Source organism: Chinchilla lanigera, unplaced genomic scaffold, assembly GCF_000276665.1.
Source record: "Chinchilla lanigera isolate Chin_1 unplaced genomic scaffold, ChiLan1.0 scaffold00013, whole genome shotgun sequence".
Classification (NCBI taxonomy): Eukaryota; Metazoa; Chordata; class Mammalia; order Rodentia; family Chinchillidae; genus Chinchilla; species Chinchilla lanigera.
The window spans coordinates 14,041,883-14,058,106 of record NW_004955414.1 but is presented as its reverse complement, the minus strand read 5'-3'; the positions used below and the strand labels follow the sequence as shown (position 1 = coordinate 14,058,106).

Sequence of the window (16,224 nt, the reverse complement as noted above, 5' to 3'; positions counted from 1 at the left end):
CTGGAAACCCTGCCTACCCGCCAAAAAAGGCCTTTTCGTGTAGCTTACATTCTAGTGGAGAAAATAAATACAATATGTAGAATCAGCTAAGAAAAAATAGAGTAAGAAGACAGTGATGAAGGCTATTTCAGATATGGAGTCAGAACAGAGCCCTGGATGAAGTGGAAGTGACAGTAGAAGTGTGCTCTGCAGGTCCCTACTGGCTCAGACAGTCTGTTTCATTAAATACTCAAGTATGCTTTGTGAAACTTTAGAACAGACTAAAAGAACTAAAATTATCAGCACCACCTATTTCATATATTTCTTCCTCTATAAAGAGCTATGAGCCATGTATGGTGGCGCATGCCTGTAATCCCAGCATTCAAAGCTGAGGCAGGAGGATCACCATGAGTTCAAGCCAGCCTGGGCTACTTGGTGATTTCAAGCCCAGCCAGAAGTATAAAGCAAGACCCTGTCAAAAAAAAAAAAACAAAACCAGAATCTATGGGCACGGGATATGGTGCCAAATAGCCTTGATTTTTGAACTACGTTTCCTGCTACTCAGTGGTTGGGCATTTATTTAATGTCTCTGCGTTTCATTGTTCTCATCTGTCAGATAGGGAAAATATTAGTACCTGGCGTCTCCGTGGGTATTAAGTGAGGTAATTCGTACACAGTCTTAGCGCACTGCCTGGCCTGCAGTAGACTCACTGCACTGAAACCCCTGCTGTCATCATCTTTCCACTCATGGGACTTTGGTGTAAACCAACTAGTTTCATTTTATGGTTGTAAAATAGCAACTTATTTCATGAATTCATAGAACTTTGGGGCCCAAAGAAACTATCTCACTTATTTATTCAACAATTCTCTTTCAAGCCCATTTACTGAAAATTATTACTAACTTCTTATAACGGTTGTTACAAGACCCTGAGAGTACAGGAATGTAAATTATAGTGCCTGACTTGAGTTATGTAAAAAAAGACAATGATACAAGTGTTAATATTATAATAGTGACAAAGTACAATAATGGCACACACACAAAAGACTAATTTATCAGGATGGAAAGAAAACTAGGGAGAACATCACCACGGAGGTGACACTTGAGCCGAGTCTTAATGAAGGGTCCACTAACTCACCGAAGAAAACTTGCCTTGGCAGCCGTTTTAACTAGATGTTTGCCAGATGTGTTCTTTACTGGGCCATAATTAATTAAAAGCCCTCTGCCTCAGCCATTGTTGAAGCAACAGCCCCAAATGTTGGAAACAGCCCTACACAGCCCACTTAGGTGTCTGACTGGGAGCTGGTCTGCAGAGCAAGCTAAGATGCGGCATGGCCAGAAAAAGTGAACCAAGAGAATCAGAATGGGAAGTGAGTTATTTTCCAGACTTCGCTGAGCAAGTGGACTCTTTCGAGGGTGCCCCTTCTGGTTCCCTAGAGGGCCCTAGGAGTGAACATTGCACAGACCTGACCCCAGTGTAGAATGTAGAGAGGCTACTTAGGCCCTTTCTGCAGCTCCTGCTGCGTTTGTCAGGTGACAGCGTCTTTCTAGATCTGTTCTCAGCTCACAGAGGCAGCCCTGATGGGCTAGGAGGGATGTTTGATGGAATTCAGACTGTATCTCTATGGATGCAGTCTCCCTGCTGCATTCTCCCTGCTCCCTGTCTTTGGGGGGTCAAACAGAAGGTGAGCCAGCTCCAGTGGGCACTGGGTCAATCAAGGTTGGGTGTCACAACTGCTCCTGCGAATTGTCTCTACATTAAAGAAAACAGTGGTATCTGCCAGTGGGTTATTAAAGGTTGTGTAAAACCTGCTGATAGTCCTTACTTCCAAATCCGGTCCACGTGGTCAATGCTAGAAATATGTAAAACCTGAGTGAAGATGTTCTTTTCAATATGACAGTATACTCAGTCCCATGTATTAACCTTTAAAATCCTCCAGTTCAATCTGAGGCACAGACTGAGTGCGCACAACCCTCAGTCTGCCCACTTGCCTCTAATGCAGTGGTTCCTAAGACAAGGTTCTTCAGTTACACCATGGGAAAGCCAAATCCATAAAGTCCTTTCAGAAACTGGGCTCTCTGGGCTTGCTTCTGTAGGCATACCACGGCCCTGTTAAGTTTACCCTGGATTCACAGGCTCCTCCGTTCTCTCCTTACCTGGTGTGTGCCAAGAGTTGTGCTGAAGCAAGCAAGACTGAGACAGGACACCATCAGGAGGCGAACGTCATACTTGAGAAGTGATGGTGGCTGAACCCGGATGGAAACAGTAATAAATGAGGATGGCTTCAAACATTTTATTCATTTAATTTTTATTTTTCGGTACCAGGAATCAACCTTGTGCTTGCCACACAGGCACTTGTGCTGCTGCTATATCCCCAACCCACTTCGAACATTTAAGGAAGCAGAATCCAAAGGACATGATGGCTGCTTGTGTGAGGCATGAGGAAGGCATCTGGTGCTCTGACTGCCGGCTGTGTGCTAGACCACTTGCTAGGAACAACAGACCCTTGTTATATAAACCACATTGGATTAGGAATTGGGAGACCTGGGTTCCAGCCTTGGCATCACCACCAACTCTGTCTCTCTGGGCTTATTTATTCTACACGGCTTGTCATGTAGCAGGAGCTGCAGAAAGGGCCTAAGCAGCCTCTCTACATTCTACACGGCTCAGGTGTCCATGGCAGGCAGCCTGTTTCCCCACCTGTAAAATGAGGGGTAAGCTGGGATGATTTTTATAAAGAAAGCACTACATCTGAAAAGTACCCAGTGTATTTATCCCTGGGAACATACCTGATAGTTGTGGCATGATGTGCTCAGTTGGCAGCCATGGGTCTTAAATGTTTTCATGTATGTTCCTTCCTGGCCACTGGCATCAGGTGAAGGTGGTGGTACACTCCAGCCTGGCTTCAAGGCTCACTTTCTCTCTAAGGCAGGCACCTCTCTGTGGGGTCTCTTCTTGTGTTCACATGTAGAGCCCACTGCTAGCACATTCTCAAGATGTATAAAACATGTGAAAACACTGATGTCCACTCCTTGGAGATAATTTCCCTTCCTTGACCCTCTACGGAGTTTTAAAACTGTTGGGAGACTGCCTGCTTGGGTTCAAGTAGTATGACCTAAGACAGGACATTTAATTTCTCTGAACTTCAGCTGCTTTATTTGAAGAGAGTACCCGCCTCACAGGGTGGTCATTCAGGTTAAACAAGTTAATTTGTGTAAAGGGCCAGGCACACAGTAAGTGCACCCAACTAAAAGTCCAAACATGCTTGAATTTAAATTCCACCTCCATCTCTGAGCAACTATAGAATCTTGCTATTATTTTTATGGGCTCTCCAAGTACTATATATGATCAAGCCTGCTGCAGACTCCGATTCTGTTAAGCATTATTTAATCCATCCTAGTCAACAACTTTTGACATATTATTTGTTTTGCGGATAAGGAAACCGAGGCACACTGAGCTAAAGATTTGAAGTCTGTTTGCCATTGTCGTAAGCCATTTTCTGCTACTATAACAGAATATCTGAGAATGAGTAATTTATAATGAATAGAAATTTATATGGCTTACAATTCTGGAGGCTAGGAAGTCCAAGAACATGGCTGGCATCTGGTGAGAGTCTTGGTGCTGTGTCATCTCATGGTGGAAGGCAGAAGGGCAAGAGAGGGCAAGAAAGAGTACAGCCAAACTTGCTTTCACACCGAGCCTGTTCTTGTGGTAACGGACACTCTCCATGACAATAACATGAACCCGTACCTCTTATGGACCGCACTTCCCAACACTAACGTGTGGAGGATTAAGTTCCCAACACATGAACTTTGGGAGACACACTCAAACCACAGTACCCACACAGTGCCCCTGAGGAAGCGTAGCTTAGGCCTTTGGCATCTTCTGGGATTTCAGTGAATACAGGCTTCACCACGTGTTTAATCTGCATGCCATGTTAGGCTGTTGTGAAGATCAAATAGGAAAAGTGCACAGCACAGGCCTTGCCGCAGTTAGCCTCTCCAAGGCACAGACTGTTGTTAATGTATCCTTATGCTGAATCCCACAGTGCTGATTTCTTTTCTAAAATATGGCTTTCCTGTTTTATTTCATTTTATTAAAGGCAAAAGGGCCCCAAGGAAATGGCAAGCAAGATCAAAAATTCCCCTCCAGATGAAAATGATTCATTCTCCAGCTGCTCAGTCAATCCTTGGCCCCCCAACTGTATGAGTTAGGGAAGAGGCCTTTCAGCAAAACAACCAATGTCTAAGGTCTTTCAGAAACTCTGTGGTAAAAAACCACAGCTGTTAAAGTAGCTTTCAGGTTAGCCCCGGCAAACAGACTGTTACTTTAAGAAACAAGATTATGCCTCAAATAACCAGCTCTTTGGAAGTGCCTAGAAAATTGCATTTTATATCTCAGCATTAAGCGTGTAAGTATGAGGAATAAATGCTGAAGTCATGGCCACACATACTTTTTAAGGAGCAGAAAGTAGCAGACCTCAGTGTTTTCTCAACTTTATTATGAGCAGTGGGGAGAAGTACAGTGTAATGTTTTTGGTTTTTTAATGCAAAAATAACTTATCCTGTGTGTGATACCAAGTGAGACTGTAAGGGTCCCATGTTCCTTATACCCACACGCCACGTTCAGTGAAGTGCTCCAGGCATCTGCTCGTGGACACCTACGCGGGACCTCCTGGGCTGTGGCCGTGAAGACTGCTTGTGACTCAGCGTCTTGCAGGCTTGGGCATTATGTAAACTTTCACAGGCTTGCTGAAGGGGATGGTGCCCTCGATGCTGGTTTCCACCTGCGGTGACACCTCAGCACCTTCAATCCAGGGCGATTTTGGAATTCGAGCACTGGAGTTGTAGGCCAGCAGCAGCTTCACTTCCACCTGGCATGGTTCTGGATACAAGAAAAAAGAAATCCTCTAAGACAGGCCGACTGCTAAAAATCGAGATGAAACATCAAAGAAAAGCAACATCAAAGATGGAAGCACTAAGGTTTGGAGAACACTTTTTCATCTGTCCACATCCCTCCCTTTACCCTCACAAAACAGAAACATCTTCCCAGCCTGAATCTGGGGCTGATGGCAAGCCTACAGATAGGACATTTTCCTCCCTGGGTCTCTGGGCTCCGTGCAGCTCAGAGCCAAAGCTGCTGAGATGTTCTGAGAGTAATTCAAGGGTGGGCTAAACAGCTTTCTTTGACAGAAGCCAGCCTCGGGACAGAGGGCCACAGGTGCTTGGGCTTATCCCCATATCTAGATAAGTAGTTCAGTTTTAAGGGTTTGAGTAGTGTACAATGTGAACTCTACATTCTTCTTCTTCTTTTTTTTTTTTTTTGGTCTCTCTGCGACAGGGTTTTGCTAAGCAGTTCAGGCTGGCCTTGAACTTCCTTTGTAGCTTAAACTGGCCTTGAATTCACAAGAATCCTCCTGCCTCAGCCTCCTGAGTTCTGGGATTACAGACACACACCACCACATCTGGCAACACCAAGAATCCCGCCCCCCGGGGGGGCAAACCATAGCGAAGTTTCATTAAAGGTAGGAAAAGAATCAGGCTCTGCACAGTGAATTTTGCCCAAGTAAAAGTAGGAAAAAAAGTACATCCTACAGTATGGAGACAAACCACCATGCAAGAGGGAACACATTGGCCAAAACTTGATGTGGTCTGTCATTTTGGATGGGCCAGTTCTCAGGCTGGAGTCAGGTCTAGGTCATCCTATCAAAAGACTACTCCAGTTCTCATGAGAAGTCTATAAGCAGGGCTTTGGCACTTCTCTGAGCATGTGTCTTGGATTTTGTAATTAACAGGTCACATTCACTTCCCCAGCCAGCTTTGCCACACCCTAGTCTCCTGTCCCATTTTTCCCTGAGAGACACATATCCCTATAATTCTTTATTGGGTGCTGAGGGAGTGGAGGTCTCTGTTCTATAGCTTCCTTCAGCTGGAAGGGGTTGTAGGCCCTACCTACTGGGGAGTATGTACTTTAACTACCTTGAACCCCAAGAATTCTTACCCTGCCACATGATGAAAGAAAGACTGTACTGTCTTGAAAAAAGTCCTGTGGCGGAGACAGGTTCTAAGTGAATGCCCAAATCCATAGCTGTGACAAAAACTTGAACCTGCTCACAAAGTGAATCAATTGATCTTTCTTTTAACCATATGGCTTCCATGCTGAAGAAGGGGGAGAGGATTTAGAATAACCCAAAGGCAAGTTCAAAGGCCTGGAGCAGAATGAGTTTGGCGTGTCCTCCTTACTTAGGGGCAGCTGAACAAAAGGCGCAACAGTTAAAGTCAAGCCCCAGGCTAAGAGGTTGAGCAGGTAGGAGTGGCATGGAAAGGAATAAGGGCAGAGGCACCAGGATTTCTCAGTGCTCCCCCAGGCCTGTTCCTGCTCACTTGCAGGCTTCCAGTGGCACCTTGCAGAATAGAAAGGTTTGCAGGCAGCCAAAGCCAAAACATCCTTGCCAACCCCAGAGTTCAGCATGATTCTGACTGCAGCCTCCCACCAGCATTTACCTGCCATGAGGCACACATGCCCACATGGCACGGCGCCTCCCATCCACCAGGAGTGAACCTGCAGGGACACTAGCCCTGCCCTTGTAGTCTGCCACACACACTCATTCCATCCCAGACATCAGACCACAGCCATGTGTGCGGTTTCCCAGAACTTTCAAGAGCCAAATCCTGGTAAAGATGGGTGGGAGAGATGTAGCACTCGACTCTGCGGGGTCGTTATGCCTTCCCTCATCAGAATTTGGTAAGAATGGCAATTCAAGAAAATGGCATAGGAGGAAAGGAGAAAAAACAGGAGAGAAGAGACAAAATATCATCTGAGACAAATCATACAGCCTATCCATCATGCCTGGAAAAAGCTAGGAGGTTTATACTCTTAGTTCCCTTTTTGGGGTCAAGGGCTGAAGATTGAATCCAGAGCCTTCACACTGAGCTACATCCCCAGCTCTTTTTATTTTTACTTTTTGAGACAGGGTCTTGCTAAGGTGCTAACTGTCCAGGCCTGGCTTGAACATACTATCCTCTTGCCTCAACCTCCCACAGTGCTGGAATTACAGGAGTACACCACCACTGCTGGCTTTTATTTCCATCTGAAAGATTAGGAAAATCACACCCAAATATAAAATAACTTCCTCAGGATCACACAGTGAGGAAGGCAGAATTTGAAACCTGGTCTATGAGACTCAGCTTCTGCCAGGGCAGCATCCTGCTGCCCACAGGAGCAGCTCTGGTGTGGAGCTGCAGGGGGACTGGCGGGGCTCCCACAAATTCCAGGCTCCATCCCCCATGAGAAGAGACAGAAGGGACAAGTGCATTTAGCATGAGAGCATGTCTCAAGTTCTCATCCCAGACCAGAGGGAGCACAGCAGAGTGAAAACGGGCGGTATCCGGGAGCCAGAAGTCTGAGCGCCAGCTCAGCTCCGTCACTGAGCAGCTGTGTGGGCCTCCAAGTGTGCATCTGGGAAATGGAGAAGACTGATTCCTACCAGAGTTGGCCTAAGGATTAACTGGATTTCAACTGCATAATCAGAAGCACGTATTCCACTTGTACTACTTGTTGAGAGACCATACACTGGGGACCAGGGGCAGAAGATATAGGGATACTAGGGACACTGAAGAAAGACAAGCAAGTTCCTTACTTCCAGGAAGTATGGTCAGATAGGAGAGAATATCAAATGAACAATTAAGTGCGAAAATATCTGACATGAACAAATGCTATGCAGAGACTTTAAATGGGAATTTGTAATGGTGGCAGGGGAGCAAATGATCAGAGATGATCTAGGATGAGTTAGAATTCTTCAGGCTCAGGACAGCCTAGCAGTTTAAAAAAAAGCGGGGGGTGCTCTACAATAAACCAGAATACCTTCAGAGGAAACGTCCTCATAGAAAGAAGCTTGAGCTTGGAAGCAGACAGCCTCAGACCTAGGTTCTAGCTCTGGTGTCAGAATCCCTTGCTGCGTGACCAAGGGCGAGTCAGTCGTTCTCCCAGGACCTTCCGAGCTCATCTGAACCCTAGCATGCTTCGCTCTGCTTCCCTGGACACTGCCCTTACCAAACAACTGCTTCAAGAGCCAGGAGCAGAAACGCACACCTGTCCTCCCAGCTACTCTCGAACCTGAGTCGGAAGGACCCTGAGTCCAAGGCCCACCGGGACAACTTAGTGAGACCATGGTCTCCCCACCAAAAACCCCAAACTGTGTGACCGCATACCCTTCTCTGTGTCTAGGAGTCCTGCATCGAAGAGCCCGGCAATGTGCCTCTGCCATAACACACTTCCCCAGCATGCAAGACAGCCTGCGTCTGATCACAAGGACTGCAGAAGGGGGTGGGGGGCACTCTCCTAAGGAGTTAGTGGTTTAGGCAAGCAGTTACAGAAATACGGCAGGATGCAAAGATGTGGAATGGGGAATGCTCAGGGAAGCAGTACTGGGTAAAAGCACTGCTGGATGCTCCCTCACCTATGCCTGACTTTGGATCACGAGAATCCCAAACAGGCTCCTTAACATTCAATGGTACTACTCTACTGTCCCTTTGTGGACACCCCAGAGTCTTCAGTAGACATCCACTGCTGCTGACAGAAACCATTCATAACGGCGTTAAATATTCTTCGTGTAGGGACGAGGGATATAGCCCAGCGGCACAAGTGCCTGCCTGGCAAGCACACGGGCCTGAGTTCAATTCCTGGTACCAAAGACAAACAAATATTCTTCATGTATTTTTAAACACAAAATGAACAAAAATTCCAGAAGGCATCCCCCTAATTCTAAAATAAACCAAATTTGGTGCCATCAAACACCTTTTTGGGGAGGGATGGGAGGAGAAGGCGATGAAGAATTAGGATGTGTTGTGTACATGCACCCACACCCCACAATGAATGTAATCATGTGCTACACACATGAGGTTATAAAACATTTTTTAAAGAACACTGTTTCTAGTAAAGGCCAGTCTTTTTTTGGGGGAGGGGAGTACTGGGAATCGAACTCAGGGCCTTGCGCTTGCCAGGCAGCAAAAAGCCTTGTTCTCGAGTCATTGTCAGTGATTTAGCAAACACCACTGAGGCAAATTGTGCCCTGCATTATAGGTTCTACAGACTGAGTCTCTTTTGAAGTTTTCCAAAATAGCCTTACAGGCCTGCAGTGTTACAACTCTGCGCCCACATCTCTCATTTTATTTTTAAAGATCTGAAGAAGCAAAAAGAAGTATTTACACAGTTTTCATAAACTAGTCTGGGTCTACTCAGTTGCTCCATGAACGTATCATCTTACTCTGCATTATCCCATAAGCCAGCCCATGTGGACAGGAAGAACAGTTAGCTTGTTACTTGTTTGAAGGGAATAAACTGAACTATTTAGATACAAATAGAGATTTTAAAACTTTGGGAAGAAACCTGAAACTATTTAATTTCCAAAGTAACCCTCACAAATAATTTACAGGTTGGGAATTATCATCTTCATTTTGAAGGTGAGAAAAACAGAATGACTTGCCCAGTTCATTAACAGAGAACAAGAAAGCAGTCTCCTGGCATGCAGCCCGGGGACTTTTCCAGGAGACTGCATTCTATTATAATCTCCAGAATCTTGTTCCTCCTGCAATCAGTGCAGCAAATTAGTCCAAAGGTACCCTGTCTGAGCTTATGAAATCCTTACAGAATCAAGTTCAATCCTCAGCACATATGATGCAAGTATGTATATTTTTTTTCAAACTGCAAAAAGCAAATGCTGAAGGGCAGAAGTGACCTCCAGGAGCCTCTTTTCCTACCCGCCGTGGCCACTGGCTCCTTACCTGTCCAGGCAGTATGGGAGAGGTACACCTGAGTGATGAGACGGTGGCGCCCTGGGCCAGGATTCCGGAAGTCTGCTGGCTTGGGGTGGATCATCTGAGCCTGGCCATCTGGATATAAGACCTAAGAGGAGGGACAGAAGAGCTAAGAAAATTGACAGTGGCACCTACTTTGAACCCAAAAACAGAAAGAGAGATGAAACCAGGTCATGAAAGGCTGTTCCTTGAGGAGACACCAAGATTACAGAGAGATCTATAAACCCTCTGCCCTAGAAACAAGCAGTATATGTTTCCTCAATTCCTGATAATTAAGTACAATAAGAGGTAAAAATATTAATTCTGACTGGGACAACCCTCCCAAGCACCCCACCAGAGTGACCCTTCTTTCACTCTGAAACATGTCAGGCAGGGCCCAGCATCCATCACCAGACAGAGTTTTTTTGTACTCGATTTTTAATTTTCTGTACTAAGTTTTAAGCGGCTAGGAAAACAATTATCTGTCTCTTTCTACAGAGTACTCAGTGAAGGGTGTGCTCAGATCACTGGCCAGGCTTCACATCTCACAAACTGCCGTCATTCTTTCCTCGGCATCGCGAGGGCCTGCCAGCTACCTATGTAGAGCACCCGATACACAACCCAGAGTACCCATGAAGCAGAAGCACAACGGAGGCTGGTCACAGGCCCAGGTAGGACCTGCTGTGTGTAAATACACTGATAAGGGCATGCTAGGGAGCTACACAGTTCTTTCAGCTTCAAACTTCAGGGAAGCTTGTATTTGCCAGCTTGCCCCATAAGCATCTTTTGTCTCTCCTCAGGTCCCCCAGTTCTTCCCTTCTGTTTTTTAACTTAAGAGACAGGTTCACACCGTGTGCACAGGCTGGAAGTCACTGGCATAATCCCACAGCTGACACTCGGCAGGGACACCTGATCGGCAAAGTGCACAGCAGGCCTGACCTCCCAGGCTCAGCCTCACAAGTAGCTGGCACCACAGGCCAGGGAGCCTGGCCACCCTTCCTTAAGCTTTCTCCTCACGCTCTTCCAGGCTGTGTGCCCCAAAGCAACTACAGAAGAAAGAAGCTGGTGTCCCCACTTCCAGATTCTTGTTATCTTTAAAAACAAGTTCATATGCTTCATTTTTCAGAAGGGACGGCCAGAGGAGGGTGGACACAGACAGCAGAATCTCCCAGCACTCTCAGCACACTGCGGTGGTGAAACGCTCAGCTCTTCTGTGAGACAGGTGCTCGGAGGCTGTCCTTTTTCCCTTCTACTGCTGCCAAGACGGAAGCTAAGAAATCTGCAGCCCAAGTAGATCAGGGAAGAAAATGGCCAGCACGAACTATATTTTGAATTTCGAACAATTACAAACCAATCTCTTTCTCTCTTTTTTGCTGAATTACTGGAGACTAAACCCAAGGCTTTATCACTGAACAACATCTTCAGCCCTTTTTTGTATTTTATTTTGAGACAAGGTCTCACCAAGTCACTAAATTACCCAGGTGTGGCATGAACTTGTGATCCTCCTGCCTCTGCCTCCCAGTGTGCTGGCATTACAGGTGTGCACCACCACATCCAGTCACATCTCTTGCAATTTGAGTATAATACCTGCATTATGCTAACAAGTATTACTAAAGTCCTGGGAGGGTCTGCATTTAAGAACACATACACATCCTCTGAGGAGACTGTACTCTCCAAGGCATGTTTACGACTACATGCTAGCACCAAAGCACAGACAAGGAACTCAGGCCGTGCGGCTGGGCTGGAGAGCACTTTTCAGCGCACTGGAGCTTCCCCAAGACCAGGCACTGAGAGCCCCAGCTCCCACTTGTAGAAGCACCACTTTCCCTATGCGGGACATGGAGGTGGTTCAGGGATGAAAACTGAAGGACAGCCTGGCAAATGAACCATACTGTGATCTCACGTATGATTAGTTCATCAGGGAATGTTTTGTCATGGACAGTGTCAAACAGTGGTGTTCAGAATCACTGACCGCCCATTAGAATCACCTATGATCTCTTAAAAACAATACTGGTACCGCTGATTTAATTGGTATGGGTTGTAACCTGTTTATCAGTACTTTTTGTTTGTTTTCTGTTATTGTTGTCATTTTGGCGTTTGGTTTTGTTTGAGACAGGGTTTTGCTATGTAGTTCAGGCTAGCATTGAATTCACTATATAGCATAGGCTGACCTCAAACTTGCAGCAATCCTCTTGCCTCAGCCTCCTTTTTTTTTTTTTGTCTTTTTGAGACAGGGTCTCGCTATGCAGTTCAGGCTGGCCTTGAGCTCACTTTGTAGCCCAGGCTGGCCTCAGATGCACAACAATCCTCCTGCCCCAGCCTCCCGAGTGCTGGGATTACAGGTGTGTGCCACCACGCTCGGCTTGCCTCAGCCTCCTGAGCTGGGATTACAGGCATGCACCACCACACTTGGCTCTCATCAGTATTTTTTAATGCTTCTGAGTAATTAAAAGTGCAGCTAGCACCAGGCATGGTGGCACATGCCTGTAATCCCAGCACTCGGGAGGCTGAGGCGGGAGGATTGCTGCAAGTTCAAGGCCAGCCTGGGCGACGAAGTGAGCTCAAGGCCAGCCTGAACTGCATTGTGAGACCCTGTCTCAAAAAAGACCAAAAAAAAAAAGAAAGTGCAGCTAGCATGGAAAACCATAAATGTGAGGAAAGACGTAATATAAAGTGCAGTACAACTTCACAGCTAGCTCAGAATGAGCTCCCTGTAGGTCTCATAGATTTGTGATAACTCCTGCTGAGAGGGCAGAGTCTTGATCCTGCACTGTCACCACAGCCAAAAGTACCATCTTCAGGGCTTGATGCACATCCTTACCTCCTCCAGGAAGCTTTTCCTGACTGCTGCAGTTTTCTGTCCTGACTGTACAGTACTCAGCACCAGTGCTCACATTTCTGCTTTTACACGTCTAGAACACTTCCCTTTCCCCTTCTTCTTTCCCCTGTTCTTCGTTTCAAATCCCTCTAGGCACCAGCATCTCCACAAAGCCTTTCCTTCAGCTCCACTACAATACTTTCAAGTTATCTCTGAGTGTGTCCTACTGAACTTCTATTCCACAGCTGCCTGTCCAATGCAGCTGAGCATCCTGAGAGCAGAAGCTGATGTACTTACCGTGACAGCTGCAGTCATTAGCAAGTACAGCAGAGTAACCACTAACGCACATGTGCATGAATGAACAGGATGGCTGGATGGAGGGGTGGAGCTTAACTGCAGGCTGTCTGAATTGATTAGTACCTACAACATCTCTGTGTGTCTCTAATATATCTAGCTGGCTCAAGAAAAAATACATAGTCATTTCTTTTTCCTATCTATACATTTTTCTTTCCAGTTGACCCACCTATGGCCTAGGAAAGTCTTGTTTATTACAATTTTCTTTAATAACAGATCAAGTCATGCCAGGCGTGATGGCACAAGCCTATAATCCCAGCACTTGAAAGGCTGAGGCAATAGGATCACTGCAAGTTCAAGGCCAGCTTTAACTACACAGCAAGACCCTGTCTCAAGAAAAAAAGGTCAAGTGTCTGGATGTGGTGGCACATGCCTGTAAACCCTGCTACCAAGGAGGTGAGGCAGGAGGATCAAAAGTTCAAGACAGCCTGGGCAACTTGGCAAGACCTTTCCTCAAAATTTTTAAAGGCTGGAGATACAGCTCACCAGTAGAGCACTGCCTAACAGGTCTGAGACTATGGGTTCAATCCCAGTACCAAAAAAGAATAAAGTCCTTTTTTTTCTTCTGTTTTTAAGATGGATCCAGGAGTGATGGTACATATCTATAATCCCAGCACTCAAGAGTCTGAGTCAGGTGAATTGCTGCGAGTTTAAGGCTAGCATACGCTACATAGTTCAAGGCCAGCCTGAACTATACAGGGAGACACTGTCTCAAAAAAAAGTTTAAAAAGGTGGAGTCTTGCTCTGTTGCCCAGATTGGTCTTGAATTCCTGCGCAAGTGATGCTCTTACCTCAGTCTCTGGAGTACAAGGCCTATAAGCACCTCAATCTTTTTTTCATCCCTGTGCTAAGAATGAAATCTTAAACTTTCCACTGTAAGAACAAAAGGTCATTCCATGAACCATTCTGGACATTTATTTCAATTCAACTATTCCTATTTGTCAGTTGTAGAATCTGAGGCTCGAAGTCTAACTTGGGCCGCAGGGTAGAGCTGCTCAGCAGTAGAGCTGCGCTTCAGGCCCACGTCTGTCAGCACAGAGGCTCATCTCTTCTCCTCCCACTTTCAGTCCCTCAGGCGGAGATTACAGGGGTTCTAAAGTGAAATGCCTCATTACAAGGAACACCTAAAGGTGTTGGAACTCGAACTCCAACCAACCTGGACCTTCACAGTGCCCTGCGGGTCCTGCACGTGTTCCAGGGTTGCATCAACATCCAGAGCCACCACCAATCCAGATGTAAATCGCAAAGGGTTGTCTGACTCGCCCGCTGGCTCAATGATGGTGGCTGAGGCTTTGTGGATCTGTAAACAAGAAAATACAATGATTCTAAACCTGGGTCAAGCTGGGGCAACAAAACATAATTGCTCTTCCCTCTCCTTATCTAAAGGGTGGGGGCGTGCCGAGACGATCACAGGGCGGGCCCTTGCCAAGCTGCTCCACAGACAGGTTTCACTGTCTGGGCAGACTTGGCCTGAAGCGGTGTGACATAGCCCTGACCTGCTCTGGAAGGGGAAGGTGCAGGAAGGCACTCTGGCGCAGCATGGTCTGCAGAATTTTGACCACTTCTGCAGGTTTAGATGTCATGAGTCGGGGCATAAGGTCAAGGAGTTTGTCCACAAAGCTGTCCTGCAACTGCGGCAAATCAGCGATGAAACACCTGCAGGAACAAACAGAAGCACTTAACCACCCAGTCATCCCACAGGCTTAAGCCCTAAATACCTGCCACGCCCTCAGGGAGAAGGAGCATGCAAGGTTCGGGGCTGAGACACACGATGCCCAGATAATTATGATGTAGTGACATGAAACCGTAAGAGACTCACTTTACTGAATAGCCACTCTGCCCCAGACATATGCTTAAGTGGTTTCAATGATCTTACTCAACCCTCCCAGCAATCCTGGACACTGACAGAATTCTTATTTTCCTCTTAGAGATGTATTCATGTATTTAACAACTATATTTTTATGACCTATCAAAAATCTAGTACTATTCTAGGTACTAGGGACAGAATAGTAAAGCAAAGGAGAAGAACTATCTTAATGGAGTTTCCATTCAACCAATAGGAACACTGAGATTCAGAGAGGATGATGGTGCACTGAGCTCAGAAAACTTAAGCAACTGATTCCCAGCTCAGACTGAACCCGGAGCACTCTGCTTTGTGGAAGTGACAGCAAGAAAAAGAGTTTGCCACAGAATCGATACCTGCTCAGAACCTCGGAGGCTAAATTAATAAAGAATATGTAGTTCTAGTTAACAGCAAGTGAGAAACTTTGGCAACTCAGAGCTGTCACTTTTCCAAAAGCCTCTCCAACCCAACTGTATAAAAATAAACTCTTTTAAAGCATCTAAAACTAAAAATAAAGCATGAATGTATTTCACATTTAAAGCCAGAATCTAATAGGGCCAAGAGAGAATGGCGCGCTTTGCTAGAGAGCATCCTCTGCTGGTGAAGGGTGGTAATGCAACCAAGCCCTGTAGGACGCTATCATCTTTTTTTAATTTTAAAGATAAAAGAATGAAAACATTAACAAACACACATACATTTACAAAAATAACACAAAAACAATATAAGCAATACAGAATTTCAGACAAGGTGATAAGAAATTAACTGGTTATTGTATTACATATTGATATCTTCAAATTGGTTACTCAGGTAAACAAACATGTAAGATTGATCAAACAATTAAACACTAACTATTCTTTTCAATAAAGCAATAGAAGTCAGTAGTACAACTATGTTAGCTATCCTGTGTATACATAGATACATAATTTTCCCCTTCTCTTCTCTTTTTCCTCACCCAGCTGTTCTTTTGAGCAGTTTCCTTAACTTTTGCAATATTTATCATACCTCCTAGCTTTTATTCACTCTTTCAGGTTCTTACACCACACAGACAATACGGAATTTACACATGCGGGTCTGATTTATTTCACTTATGACTGTGGTCTCCAGTTGTGTCCATTTACCTATAAAAGCCTTGAATTTATCTTTATAGCTGAGTAATAGTCCATTATATAAAAATACCGCAACTTTTATCCATTCCTCAGTTGATAGGGATTTGGGTTGCAGGAAGCTATCATAACCAAATGAAAAAAGGAGAAATACAAGGTCATTAAAACCTCAGGTTTGGTCATGTTCATGAGGGCAGTAGCAACAAGTGGAAGAAATGATTAAATCCTTTAAAATCCTATACTTCCAGATGTGGCACACATCTGTAATCCCAGCACTTGAGAGACTGAGGCAGGAGAATCACTGCAAGTTCTAGGTCAGCTTGGGAGACTGAGG

At 45.5% G+C, this 16,224-nt stretch overlaps 1 protein-coding gene across 2 annotated transcripts in view; it reads right to left on the bottom strand.

Moving 5' to 3' along the window:
* Positions 1-4,458: 4,458 nt before the first annotated feature.
* The window catches only part of Ints4 (integrator complex subunit 4), a 118,819-nt gene continuing 107,053 nt past the window's right edge, over positions 4,459-16,224 (bottom strand). For both annotated transcript variants that reach the window (XM_005379824.2, XM_005379825.2), the window contains exons 20-23: positions 14,441-14,600; positions 14,101-14,244; positions 9,761-9,881; positions 4,459-4,862 (exon numbers count right to left, since the gene is read on the bottom strand). In XM_005379824.2, the coding sequence (XP_005379881.1) occupies positions 4,684-4,862; positions 9,761-9,881; positions 14,101-14,244; positions 14,441-14,600 (604 nt within the window). In that variant the 3' untranslated portion in view covers positions 4,459-4,683. The remainder of the gene's footprint in view (positions 4,863-9,760; positions 9,882-14,100; positions 14,245-14,440; positions 14,601-16,224) is intronic.